A 13,767-nucleotide genomic window follows, 5' to 3' on the forward strand; every position below is an offset into this window, starting at 1 on the left:
CGTACGATCGTGATCGTTAATTATCTCTATCGGTTGGTTGATCATCGTTTAGCTTCCTCTGTGGTGGCTCTCCTCAGTGTTCTTCTCTCTCACTCACTCACACTCATTAGCGGGATACTGACTGTCTGCATTAAACTTCGTCATTATCATTCTGGTAATTACCAGTAGACTTACACAGTCGATGTATATTGTATATAGCTACTGCTCTGCTCTGTATAATGTACGGTGTATGTCTGGGGTATTTATAGCTGCAAATGTGTGCTATCGTCTCGTTATCGCATGTGAGGTCACTTCCGCTACGTCAAGAAAAGTCACTTTATATACTCGAGCACGCACTCGACAACAATTGCTGGGATCATTTTGCTCATCGCTTTTTCTTTATCATCATCATACATTTCTTTATTTATTTTGATTTTTATTATATTAAATTTATTCTGAATTTCAATTACATTTTCTCAGACAAAATTACGTTTTGAAAATTTTAATTTAGTAATTAGTAATTGCTATATTTTAATAATTTACTTTATCACTAAATATTAATTTAATCATCATTAAAAAATAAAATTATAATATTTTCCTTTGTAATGTCAACAATTGGTGCTATTATCGTATTGATAACAGTGAAAACTAATTTATTATATCTGAAAATTTCAAAAATTCATAGACAATAAAATTTTCAACGACAATCTCTTCAGACATTCAATTAAAAAAAAAACATCACTAGTGTAGCTGAGGGCCCGAATAAACGATTAATGGTTTACCAATCAACGTCAAAATTAGCACTCGTGGGTTTTATATAATTGAATGCAACAGCTGGCAAGTGATGCTGATGACGGTGGTGAAGGTTTCCCTATTTTATATAATACACTACACCGCAACTCATATTAGAGTAATTATCAGTGAAATTGACGTTTAGCTCAAGGGATAAATATAGAATTTTGTAATTTATTCATTTTTTTTTTTGCAAATACGCAACTAATACCCAGGTTCATTTTCAAAAATACAGTCATTTATTTTTTCAGCTTATTTTATTTTGTCATGCCGAGTAAATTGCCGGGGAACGAAATAATTATTTTGTGTGAGGACTGAGGACTACTATACACTATACACTATTATGTATGATGTATTGAGTCCTACACACACACGCATACACACGTTTCGAGAATTTTAAAAGATCGTGAGAGCCGGCTGATGGGTGATGGTGTCCCAAAAACCACACGCTGAGTTTTACCGAGAAGGACCGTCGTTATTAATTAAGAATCGGCGGCATCCACAGGCCTCTCTACTCTGGAGCTCATTCTTTATACTTATAGTTATTATATCGCATGTGTGTGTGTGTGTATATGCATGTTATAATCCATATGGGAATATCGGGGCCTGCCCCAGGTAAAGCCTAAGAAAATAATAACAGTCAAATGAGACATTTTCGGTAACTTTTTCATCCAAAATAAATGAAGTATAAATCATTTATTATTATTATTATTTTTTTTTTTAAGTAGAGCTCAATTTTAATTTAACAGATTACCAAGATAAATATTTATAAAATAAACTGGATTCTCCGGAAAAATAATAGCTGTTAAAATAAATGGGCGCATTAAGTCGAATAAAGGAAAAGTTTTAATTTATAATTTAAACTGGTATAAGTTTAAAAAATAAATTAGTAAAGAAAATTATATCATTGGTACTGGTGAGGCAATACATTTGTGTATAATATAAATATATGTATGTGTCTGTATATATATATATGAACAGCTGGTGAACTCTGTTACGATAGCAGCAAATGAGATGGACTGAGAGAACGCGAGCAGGTCACCAGAGCGGTAGTAAGTTAATGAGATTACTTTCTCGAGGGCGGAGGGAAATGAGAAGATCTGATTGGACGCCGGAAAAGATCATAAAGGCGAGTAATTAGAGCAAGCTTTGTTCGTTCCTACAATGGAATTCGTGAAGCGGAATTGCTATTTCCGTATACATTCACCACACATACATGCGTGCTCAGATATATGTGTCTATGTTTGTGTTTATTTATATACCGCATAAAAACAAATTGTTCGCGAGGTAATTTTACTCAGAAAAATTTTCGGGAAAATCAGGGAATTGATGAATTTTTACGATGGTCTTTTAGTTAATATTGTTGTAATTCTGATTAGATTAATTGAAGTTATTCTTTTCTGGAGTACTGTAGGTAGAAAAAATTTTTCTTTAGGTAATAAAGTATTTTACATAATAAATTTAATTATTAAATTTATATAGACAATAATTTATTAAATTTTATAAGATATTTTTCAACACAATAATACAAAGTTACTAATTTTCCGTTTTTATTGACTGTTACAGATAAAAGAGCTAAAAAAGAAAAAGAAGCAGCGGTAACTCAAATAGAACTAGTCCGCGAATAGCTCGGAGTAATCAGTAGATTAAGTGTCTATATTTATTTGCGACGCGAAGTCGGTGGGCTTTCAGGCCCACCCATCTAATTGGTCAAGCTGGCGAGCGCTTTGACCGCTGGTATGAACCCCCACCATCCGGGCCACTCCGCAGCCTATCCGCATCACCCCTCGCTGTCGAGTAGTCCGCACCATCCTGGAGCCGGTGGGCCCCATCACGGAGGATACGGAACCCCAGGAGGCGGCAATAGTGGAGGCGGAGGTGGCGCTGGAGGTGCCAGCAGCGGAGCAGGGAGCAATAGTACCTCGACACCTGACCTTCCAAGCCCTCACTCGCCGCTAAGTCACTCAGGACAGGGTGATCCTGGCACTCCCTATGGTTCCATGTCTGGCACTCCGGGAATGGGCAGCAATGGGCATCTCCACGGCGGCGGTGGCATGATGGGTGACAATCCTCACCACTCCGTTCACACACACCCCCACTTACCAGGACATCCTGCGTATCCTCCTGTTAATCACAATAACAACAATTGCTCCTTAAAGGTAAGAATTATTTTTATGTACTTATTTAACGAAAAAAAAAATGATTATCCAGCAAAAAATTTTGTGAAAGAAAAATTACAAAATTTTAATTGATGAATTTTTTGAAGCAAAAAAACACTTATTTAATTAGTTCAAATACTTTTAGGCTCAATTTAAAAATGATCAAATTATTAAAGATTTTTTTTTATCCGTGCAAAAATAGAATTTTTGATTTTTGTTTTTTACTTAAGCTTTAAATTAACAGCAATTATTTATAATTGGAAGAAATCTTCTATAGAACTATTCAGTTACTTGTGAGAAAGGTACAGATATTCTCCAATCATTTTTAACATTAAAAACCCCGTGGTTTTTGGGGTGATATGCAAGGTCAATTTATTCCTTAGAGACAATTTATTATTTATTTATTTACGAGATAGATTTATCGTTGGGATTTAGATAAGTCTCGTGATTACAGTAGATATTTAAAATTGCTGAGCTGTTGTGGAATGTGATTGAGTCGGAATAAAAGTATGTGTGCTAGGTCTGTGTACATAGATGAAGACAAGTCAATAGTAATGCTATTGGATTGGTATTGGGGAGAGTTAACAATAATAGAGATTGGATTTTATTGTGTAAGATATTTATTGGTGACACATGGGTTCAGATTCGGGTGTACTGATGATAAGATCGTGTGAAAAAATATTTTCTACTGGCGACCGGTGGATAGGATGAGAAATGAATATTGAGAGTAGACTTGATACATAAGCGTCCGAGGTTGAGGGTACAGGATTAGTCTAGTATTTTTTATCCGTATTATATGTATGTATAAAGTAGTATTATATATATATATATATACTAACAGCTCTCTGTTTAGTTGTATTCTCAGTTGAGATTCTTGCATCATCGTTAAGGTTGTTGAAACTAGCATGAGCTCGTGTCGGTTCTCCAGCTAAGCAGAGTGCTGTTTGTTGGCCTACACTTTCTAAGCGCGTGGTATAGTGGTTCAGCAACAACGATCATCGAAGAGAGAAAGCCAGTAGGCGGAAGCATTGCCAAAGATATTTCGTATTCCTGTTAAATTATATATTTCGTCTTTTTCTTTTTTCTTTTTTTTTTTTTTTTTTTTTTTCGTTATTATCTACTTACACATCCACATGTTGATTATCGTTATCGTTATTGTTATTGAGTACAACAGTTTAAACTTAAATTTATCTCGAGAAATATAATACCTATAATAATTTAATTCGTTACACAAAATTAATTAAAATTAAATGGGAGTTAAAAAGTGACATTAACATTTTTTAATTAAAAAATTTCATTTAGATAATTGGCTATAAAAATAATTAAATATTAACTCGACCACTTGTCTTTACTGTTATACATTTTTTGGTTGCTGTTCGAGTATTTCTACTTGTACTTTTTTGCAAAAAGTTAGAAGAAAAATTAATTATATTCCTCTAAAAGATATCATTTTTTTGGAATGTTGAACAAAATTTTCCAAGAGAATTTATCGAAAAATGTTATCTCCAGAAATAAAAAAAAATATATATACATATGATAGAAGAAAAAGGTTATATTAATTTTCAAAATTTTTAAATACGCATTTCATCATTTTTAAACGAATAACGATTATTTTTTTATTCAATAAAAAAAATAAAAAGTTCTTTCTACGGATTTTTTTTTTTTATTAATAATATAAATAAAATCCTGAATCAATTCACCTCAATGGGATTAAATCAATCAAAAACTATCAACTCCGCAATTTTTAACAGTGTAGATTTGCATCCAAATAAAAACCCATAAAATTTCTTTACTCTATTAAATAAAAGCAAACCATAAAATAAACTATTTATAAATAATGACTGATATTATTCCTCCAAATCTAGCAAATTTTCCTCTTTCTACGCCCCAACCCAAATAATATAAAGTAAACCCAGAAATATAATCCAACAAATTTATTTTTCATCTAAATGACGTCATTATTCCGAGTATTGTACAAATGATGACGAAAAAAATGAAATGGTTGACGTGTTGAGAATGACACATCGGTACGGGACTCAATCAACTTACATACACCGAGGCAGAGGCAGTCTCGAGATTACTTATAATAGCAAAGTCTCCAGAGCGACAGAAGATGCTGGAGCTAACGAAAAGAGTGCAAAAGACTGATGTTAATGATGAGGGGCACCGGAGCCTTAGAGCACCACAGAGGGGCCTCTCAGCTTAAATTCCACGGGCATTATCCGGCTACGTGACCCTCACTTAGCTCGCCATTGACAAACGTAACAATATGGGCATTTACCATGGAGAAATATAATTGAATGGGGCAAAGAGTGTTGCGGGGTCGCGCTCCAAGTCCTTCGAGAGCGAGAGAGATCCAGAGAGCATTAAGGACGAGAGACTGCTGTATATAGGAATATATATATACATTTATTCATATCCAAGAAAGAGGGAGACAGCAGCTTGGTTCTCCCACCACTCGGACTACCACCATAACAACCAATGAGACCCTTCCCCCTTAGCACGTTCGTTAGGTCCTTTCTAGGCTCTTTATCTTCTTTTTGTACATATTCTTCATTGGTATCCCCCTCCACGTCATCTATACCTCGGAAAGAACGCAACGGGGTACCTGAACCCAGGGACCCCGAGAGGCATTCAGGTCCCAAAGCCATCCGACAGACCCCGTCCAGTCAGTTGGGTCCTGACTTCGGTCGGGGCTAGTTCGTCTTATTGTAGATTTTGCACAATATTTTTTCGTACTCCAAACACCATCTACCATCTACAGTTTATACTCCTCACTCTTAGCTTCTATCCTTGTATTGTACATTACACATTACACATTATATTATACATTACTGTACACAGTGCGCTCTATACTTTTACACCATTTAAAACGAACTCACTCTCTCAGTCAGTAAAATCTCTTTCCCCGTCTCTCTCACTCTCAGTGCAGTGTTTTTCACTCTCCGTTTCTTTTCGTTCTCCCTACTCGTATCGTGGTGATTTTACTGAAACGTCTGAGTCTGAGAGTAACCAGTAACTAGTAACCAGTCGTGTGTTGTTGGGTTGCGTGTTGTTACGATCAACGTGTTCAGTTCTGAGTCACTCTACTTACGTTCTACAACAGTTTATATTAACTCAGATGGATAGATAGATAAATAAATAGATAAATAGAGAACACTTTTAGTTCTCCTATACATTCAATTACTCTCATGTATATTTAATTACGTTACATTGTACATGAGTTTCACTCACCGCACATAATACACATTTACTCTCCGACGTCTAAATCCCCCGGCATTGCCAATACAAGTGCTTTCGGAGTAATACTCATTCAAGTGATTGTTTAAGTGCCTGTACTCAGTATTTCCCGTTTATCAAGACTTATTGGATAAATTTATACTCCTTTTACTTCCATGAGAGATTACTCTAGTTCGAGTTGAGTTTATTCCTGGAAATACTGAAAATTCTACATACATAAAAGGATACATAATTGTTAATATTATTCAGTGGATTTATTATCGACCACTTGACGCCGGATTATATCGATGGCGATGGTCGGTCATCATCATTTTGGCGCCATAAATGCGCGAATGAATCAAAAGTATCAATTTCCTCTGGACATTAAAGTGAGTTTTAATTTAGTTGTTATTTAATTATTGCACTGGTTTGCAGTATGAATGTGTTCATGTAATGTAATGTTATGGATAAGCCGTTTAAAATTCTCAGTAACAAGTGCCTATACTTGTTTGTCCTACTGCTCTTGAGAAAAGGAAGTTCTGTTTTAAATCTGTTACGGAGGGCAAGAAGGAGCGAGGTGATCTTGGTATTATTCTGGAAGAGAAAACTGGATATACATTGTAGGAAAAAAAAAAAAAAAAAAAAAAAAAAAAAAAGAATGACAGGAGTATATTTACTGCGACGCGACGTTTTATTTCGTTGAAATGAATTCTCGCGGACGACGCACTGTAAGAACCAACCGCAAGGACATTCTTGGATTTCGAGATCCTTAAAGATGATTCGCGTTCCGCTTTTGAGATTCTAATGTCCCGTTTCTCAGCCTCATGTCTGGAGTTTTGTGCTGCATATATATATATATATATATATATATATATATATATATATATATATATATATATATATATATATATATATATATATATATATATATATATATATATATATATATATGTACACAAGTTGTATTATCCGGATTGAGGCTCGTACATGCTGGACTTAATTGTATTGTACGGGTGATTCAATCGTAATCGACTTTCTTTCAATGGCTCTCGTTTTTAATTATAATGTTGTTACATTTCAACTGGGTCAATTTAGTAATTATATTTGGAGCACTGTAAAAGGAAATTCGGAGGAGATAATTGTTTTGTTTAATTGAATGTCATCGGATTAATCGACGGGAAATGAACTTCTTTTTTTTTTTTTCTTAATGATATAATGAAAGAATTGATTTTTTTACGAGGCAAGTTGTAAATGAAATACTTTTTCTGGTGGTCTTTCCTACGCGTGACCGTCGCGAGCGAGTGATTTTGAGGAGATTGCCTTTTGCGTAAAAAGATACGGGTGCGTGATTTCGGTCAAAGAGCTCTTATTATTCACAATACCGTTTAGTTTGGCTCTTACTGAATATTATCGCTGAATTAATAAAATATACTTGTAATTTTTAAATTTTACAAAACTTGATTTATAAGTTTTGTAGCAAAAAAAAAAAAAAAAATTCGAGCAGTGTATTTATTTTAAATTTCAAAAGTAAATTATTAATTATATTTTTATAATTTAAATAATTAAAAAATTAAATTTGAGTTATTTTCAATCATTTAATTTTTTACTTTTTTCAAAATTTAAGTAACTTACTAACTAATAGCAAAACTTTAGGTTAAAACTAACCTCCAAAAATATAAGTACTGTGATTTATGACGTTCATTAAAAAGCAATTATTTAAGCATTAGAGTCAACTAAGATTTTACCCTCATCTTTTGACAAAAATTTCATTAGGTTACAACGAATAACTATATATTTTAGTCTTTAATATCTTTATGCCCATACAATTCTTAGAAGCAAAACAGGAAAAAGCCTTCAAAAACATTTGGCTAAAAATAACTATGACAAAGCAAATTAGAAACTCTTAGAAAATAAGAAAATACAAATGGGTTTTATTAATGCATAAGTGAAAATTAATAAATCATAAGTAAAAACTTCCATGACATTTGAGGATTTCACTTATGACAATAAATGCTAGATTATGATTGATTATTTTTCCGTAAAAATGAAATTATTATGCTATAAAAATAATAGATAATTATAATTAGCAGTAATTAATAGATTTATTGGTTTGATTATAGCAGGAGCCAGGTGTAACGCCTATACATCAGTGTGCGGGTTGTGGCGGGATGATAAATGAAAGGTTTTTACTCCACGCGATGGAGCGTTATTGGCATAATAATTGTCTCAAGTGTAATTGTTGCCAAAGACCCCTGGCCGATATGGGCACATCGTGTTACTATAAAAACAACATGATCCTCTGCAAACCTGACTACATGAAGTGAGTAACTTTTTATATTTATTATTTATATTATAAATAATCAACTAAAATAGCTACAACACAATACAAGCCCCCGTATATTTATCGAATATATTTATATGGATATAATAATAATAATAATGCAATTAAATTTAATCCCTTTATCCATTTAATCGTTAATTGATTTTCGGATTAACTTGGAATTTCGCTACTTAACTGAAATCTGATAGTTATATTAAAGAGATTGTTGCGCAATACGCCCTCCTATTCATTTAAACTTAATCCCAGCAACAACCGGCAACTGTGTAGTAATGAAAATGCGTTTCTAGGTGTCGTTTATCGCCTAATGTCCCTTTGCGCTTATATTAGCCCTATGCTCATCAAATCAGGTATAATACAATTACTATTAACATAAATATAAACGAACACTAACAGACATATTAATCTCAAAGTTAAAGCTATTTATAATCCATGTTATTTAGGGAGAAAAAAATATTTTTTTTTATTTTCTCATAAATTTATACATTATTAAATAGATTGTCGAATTTTTTTAACAAAAATTTGACAAATTAAATGATTAATAAATTAAACTATTAGCACACTAGCTTGCAAGTCAATTAAACAATTTCTTAATTACTCAAGTTAATAAATACGTCTCTGAATATTATTGAAGGTATCAAAACTATCAAAAAATTTAAACTTTAACTTCTCACAAATTATTTTTATTAGATTATAACACATGAGGTTAAAGTTTTTATTGATGGGTCAAAAAATAAACAACTGTCGACGATCCCTCAAAAACGTTCACACCACAGCGTAGTCCGTATCGGAATAATAATTTTAGAGCAGTATATTAGCACAACACATATTTATTATTTGGAAGAGTTAGATGTTAGATGTTACATGTGGTTGATACTAAAGCAGTGAATGTGTTACAAAGCTCGAAGCTAGGTAATCGCTGGGGACTAGGACCGTTGTTCCAAATTTAGAGGATTCGAGGTCAGAGTACAATTTAATGAGAAACAGACGTCGACTTACATTACATTAGGTGGACCCGTCCGCCGCTCGGAATAGATCGACGTGCTGTTGCTGGCTCTACTCGGCCCGTCTATACTATACAGTATACCAGACCTACCATTTCTCGGTTTAGTTCTTAAGGTTTAACCGTCGGATACTCTCGGATCTCGCTCTTGATCTCATCTATCTCACCACTCGGTTATTTATCTCTTTTATTTCACCCGTGGCTCATCTTTTTGCCTCCTCTTGAACTCGTACTTATTTTTCCTTTAACTGTCATGAAGCACTCTGTACCCTCTGCACAGTATTTACTCCGAGTATGCACTTAATACTTTGTACTCAATGTACTCGACATATAATCACTTAAGGTCCCAAACGAACAAAATACGAACAAAGTATCTCTAAGCCAATTACTGCTTTTTACTTTTAAAATAATCCGCTGTTTAATGTATCGCAATAAGTTTACAATTTACAACGAGTGCTCTTTTTTTTTCTTTTTTTTTTTATTTTATTTTATTTTATTTACTCTTAGAAGTTAATAAATTCAAATCGCAAAAAATACTACACTATTACGTTTATTTCATTATAATAACTTGAGAATAAATAAAATGAATGAAATTTATTTTTCGAGTAATAATAATATGTTAAAGAAATTTAAATTTAAAAATTGTGAGATTTGAATTTAAAAGACTGTAAATTAATAAAATTTATCTAGCACTTTAAAATCATGTCAGGCACAATTTAACGTAAATTTTTTCTCCCTGAATACTTTAGCTGTCACTGTTTTATTCCCATCAAATCCATTTTAAATTATCCGATTTTTTCCCATGCCAGTGGGAACAAAGTGTAGAACAGAAAAAAAACCAAAAAAAAGGTAATAGAATCTTATCAATCGTTTGTCTATTTCAAGTTGTTATAAAAACGAATAACTGAATAATTGAAAAAATAGGATGAAACTGGAACAGAGTCGAGTAGAACAGACGAAAATAATAAAAAAAAGAAAAAGCCAAAAAAAGATAAATAAACGGTTTATATAAATGAAAAGTATTATTGATGCAGGAAACCGAATGTTTTTGAGTAAGGAGCAAAGTCTCTCGTAGAGGGAATGGAAGATAGGAAGGAAAGTGAATGAAAAACGTTTTCCCAAAGCTCGCGTCGATAAAATAAACAAATAAAACCTCGAGCACGTGGCCCAGATGAGCAGGTGTGTGCATGGGCCAGAGCGAGACGAATAAGGGGAATAGAAGATGATAGAGATGGCTCGTTTCTTTTGGATTCAAGGAATGTTTCAATCAGTTTGATTGAAGGGCTGAGCTACGGCAAGAGGGTAAACTCGATTTACAGGCATCTATTTATCTATATCTATACATTTATTTACGAGTACGTGTACGTGTGTGTGTGCTGGAAAGAGACGAGAAGTGGGGTTGCGGTACTTGTGCAGAAGCTACTGTCGTTCGGGAGTTGACTGCTATTAGTCGCGCGCGCGCGCGCGCGCGTGTGTGTGTGTGTGTGTGTGTGTGGAATGAAACTACACTACCACTACAACTACAAATACTTCTCCTAAAACGGCGGAGAAAATGAGATAGAAAACGGGAGAGGTGGGTACCGTTGCACAATCACCGGGATGCGTCCAATCATCCCTCTCTTGGCTGTCGGCATTTGGCGATACGTAGACGTTGAATTGAGAGAGCAAGTGAGCGAGTAAAAAGATAAGTATGAAGATGGATGTATACATACGAATGTTTGTTTGATTTTTATGTATGAGGGGGAGGGTAAAGGCAGAAGTAGTTCGAGATGTAGTGTGTAGTTGTCGGAACTGGAGCTGGAGTTAGAGTTTGGTCGACGCGACTTCGGAGGACGGATACGGAGGGCCAATCATCGCGGTGGGTTTCCGGTGGAGCGCGTCAGCCCAACGTCACGCGGTCCCTGTGTTGGCCTAGATGTGCAATCAGACTGGCTTAAACCGGGATAGGATCGGATCGGATCCTTCTTCCTCTGTTCTGAATCGTAGAATCGTCTCTGCTCAACTCAACTTGGATCGTCTTGGTTTGGGCTGGCACTCTACGTGCATCATCCTCTGCGTTTCTCAGCTCCTCTACCTGGCCGAATACCAAATTCTGGCAATTTGGTAACTGGTTGTTGTAGTACTTTGTTGAATCAACATGATTGGGCTTGACGCAATGAAGTATACCAAAGAGAAACGAACCAAAAATATCTCTGGCTTAGTGTTAGTCTGATATTTTGTTTTTGTTTAAAAAATTAGACCGTTAGATAATTTTTATTTTATTCTTTTAATGTTGTAGAGACATAATCTTTAAATTTTTAGAGCATTAATTATTTCAATTTTTATAATTTCATTTAAATAGTTTCCAAATTCAATTATATGTTTTCGTAATTTTATGTCGATTTGTCTACACTAGAAAAAAAAAATTAACTTGATTCAGAAGAAAAATTCTTGAATCAAATAAATTTTATCAGAGAAAGCTCTTGAAAATGATTTTTTTGGTTCAAGAATTTTTTTCTTGCATCATAAAAAAATCAATGACAAAAATGATATAACAATATTATTATTTAAAGCAAATTACTTTATCTAAACTACTTAGAAATAATAGCTAGCTATTAAAAAGTAAATTAATTTGCCCTAATTTCTTATCAGTTTTAAAATTAGCGTCTACCTCATGACAAGCGTCTGTTCAAAAGATAACTCGTCACGTGAATATTGAGTACTTTTTAAAGGGAGAAAGAAACCGGTTAGGATTGAACGTATGTGTGTAAATATTTATATGTAAAAATGTATATTGACAAAGCAATAAAAGAAAAATAATAAAAACCGGGAAGGAGAATTAATGAATAATGAATAATGAGTTTATACGAGTATTGTGTGCGGTAAAAATAGTAAGAGGTAAGAGGTAAGAGGTAACTAGTGTAAAAAATGAACGAAAGTGTGTGCTCGGAGGGTGGATAGAGTAAGAGAGTAGGTGGCGGAGGGTAGGAGCGTTGGCGATAAGGGGTTCATTAGAGGCAGTTTATTACCGCCTTTGAAGTCTCTCGCGTGTTGCCATTAAGTCTCGCTCGATATCTCGTAATATCTCGCTATAATCTTGCGAGGAGAAGTTAATTGCTACCTCCCCCTGGCGTTTCCCGTCTTCCTTTATCCTTCTATTAATTCTCACCCCTTGAGCCTCACCACTGCTGGCGTCTTCCTCTTCATCTTCGTCTTCAGACACGATTATCCCGGCGCACGTGTCGCTTTTACTTCTATTCACTATTAAACACACACTTTCAAATTTGAATTTAACCAAGCTTTATAAACGTTATTATATCTTGTGTGTGCATACATATATCATTTCAGTGCTTTATAGTCAAGTAATTAATCCCTTGATAGTATTTAATTAAAAGATCCGCGAAAACATGTTTTGTTATGGCCTGATATGCATATATATAATTTTTTTATATGAACATATATGTCCACAAATGGAAAATAACAATATGAGGATATATTGGGACATATATGATCATATAAAAAATTTTATATATATATATATATATATATATATATATATATATATATATATATATATATATATCAGGCTGCATTAGGACATTTTTTAACGAGAAAATAAGTCTCTTGGTTTGAATTTTATTTTAAAAAAATTTATTCTTGTTAATAAAATAAAAAACACCCATATAATGCTTGGCACAAAAATAATGACTAATAAATAAGAAAAAGAGGTATTAATTTCGTTTATTATTAACCTCAAAGACTAGCCTGTCAGCGAAAGAGAGACATAAACGCCGTCTAATATCCAGAAGATGACAAACGTGTCGTGCATTATCTTCCTCTCGTTTTCTCGTGTTACGGATCTTGCACGTTTATCTGTTCACTTAAATCCCTATATCTATGTGTGGAAGAAAATCCAAAGCTCAAAGCTCAGTGGAGCTTTTACACGACGTATGTCATCGGACAGACTGAGCGAAAAATGATATTTTCACCACGGTTTTTTCACACGCGCGTTGCTTTTAACATTTAATTCTCATGTTATCATATTTATTTTTAATAATTGCCATATGTTTCTGTTTATATTGATTTAGAGTCTTTTAAAATATGTATCTAATATAATTCAACATTAACAAAAGTTATAGTTATTACACTAATACCCTAATAACCGCAACCAATTATAATAACAACGAGTAAATACGAGTCTAATAATTTGCGTAATTTTCCGAGGTTTAATTACTGTTGAATTTCATTGAAATATCGATTAAGTTACTTGAATCGCAATTGACGGTTTAATTACCTTC

At 33.7% G+C, this 13,767-nt stretch overlaps 1 protein-coding gene across 2 annotated transcripts in view; it reads left to right on the top strand.

The window, feature by feature from the left end:
• LOC141529372 (uncharacterized) overlaps positions 1-13,767 on the top strand; it is a 201,909-nt gene that overhangs the window by 166,361 nt on the left and 21,781 nt on the right. Inside the window, exons 6-7 of one of the 2 annotated variants that reach the window (XM_074245876.1) lie at positions 2,338-2,930; positions 8,273-8,469. In XM_074245876.1, coding sequence (XP_074101977.1) covers positions 2,511-2,930; positions 8,273-8,469 — 617 coding nt within the window. In that variant the 5' untranslated portion in view covers positions 2,338-2,510. Of the gene's footprint in view, positions 1-2,337; positions 2,931-8,269; positions 8,470-13,767 lie in introns of both variants that reach the window. The other variant, XM_074245875.1, reaches the window with a different exon arrangement.

Source organism: Cotesia typhae, unplaced genomic scaffold (assembly GCF_013202065.1).
Source record: "Cotesia typhae breed Kobodo isofemale line unplaced genomic scaffold, CoteBio_Ctyphae contig_48, whole genome shotgun sequence".
In the NCBI taxonomy this organism is placed as follows: domain Eukaryota; kingdom Metazoa; phylum Arthropoda; class Insecta; order Hymenoptera; family Braconidae; genus Cotesia; species Cotesia typhae.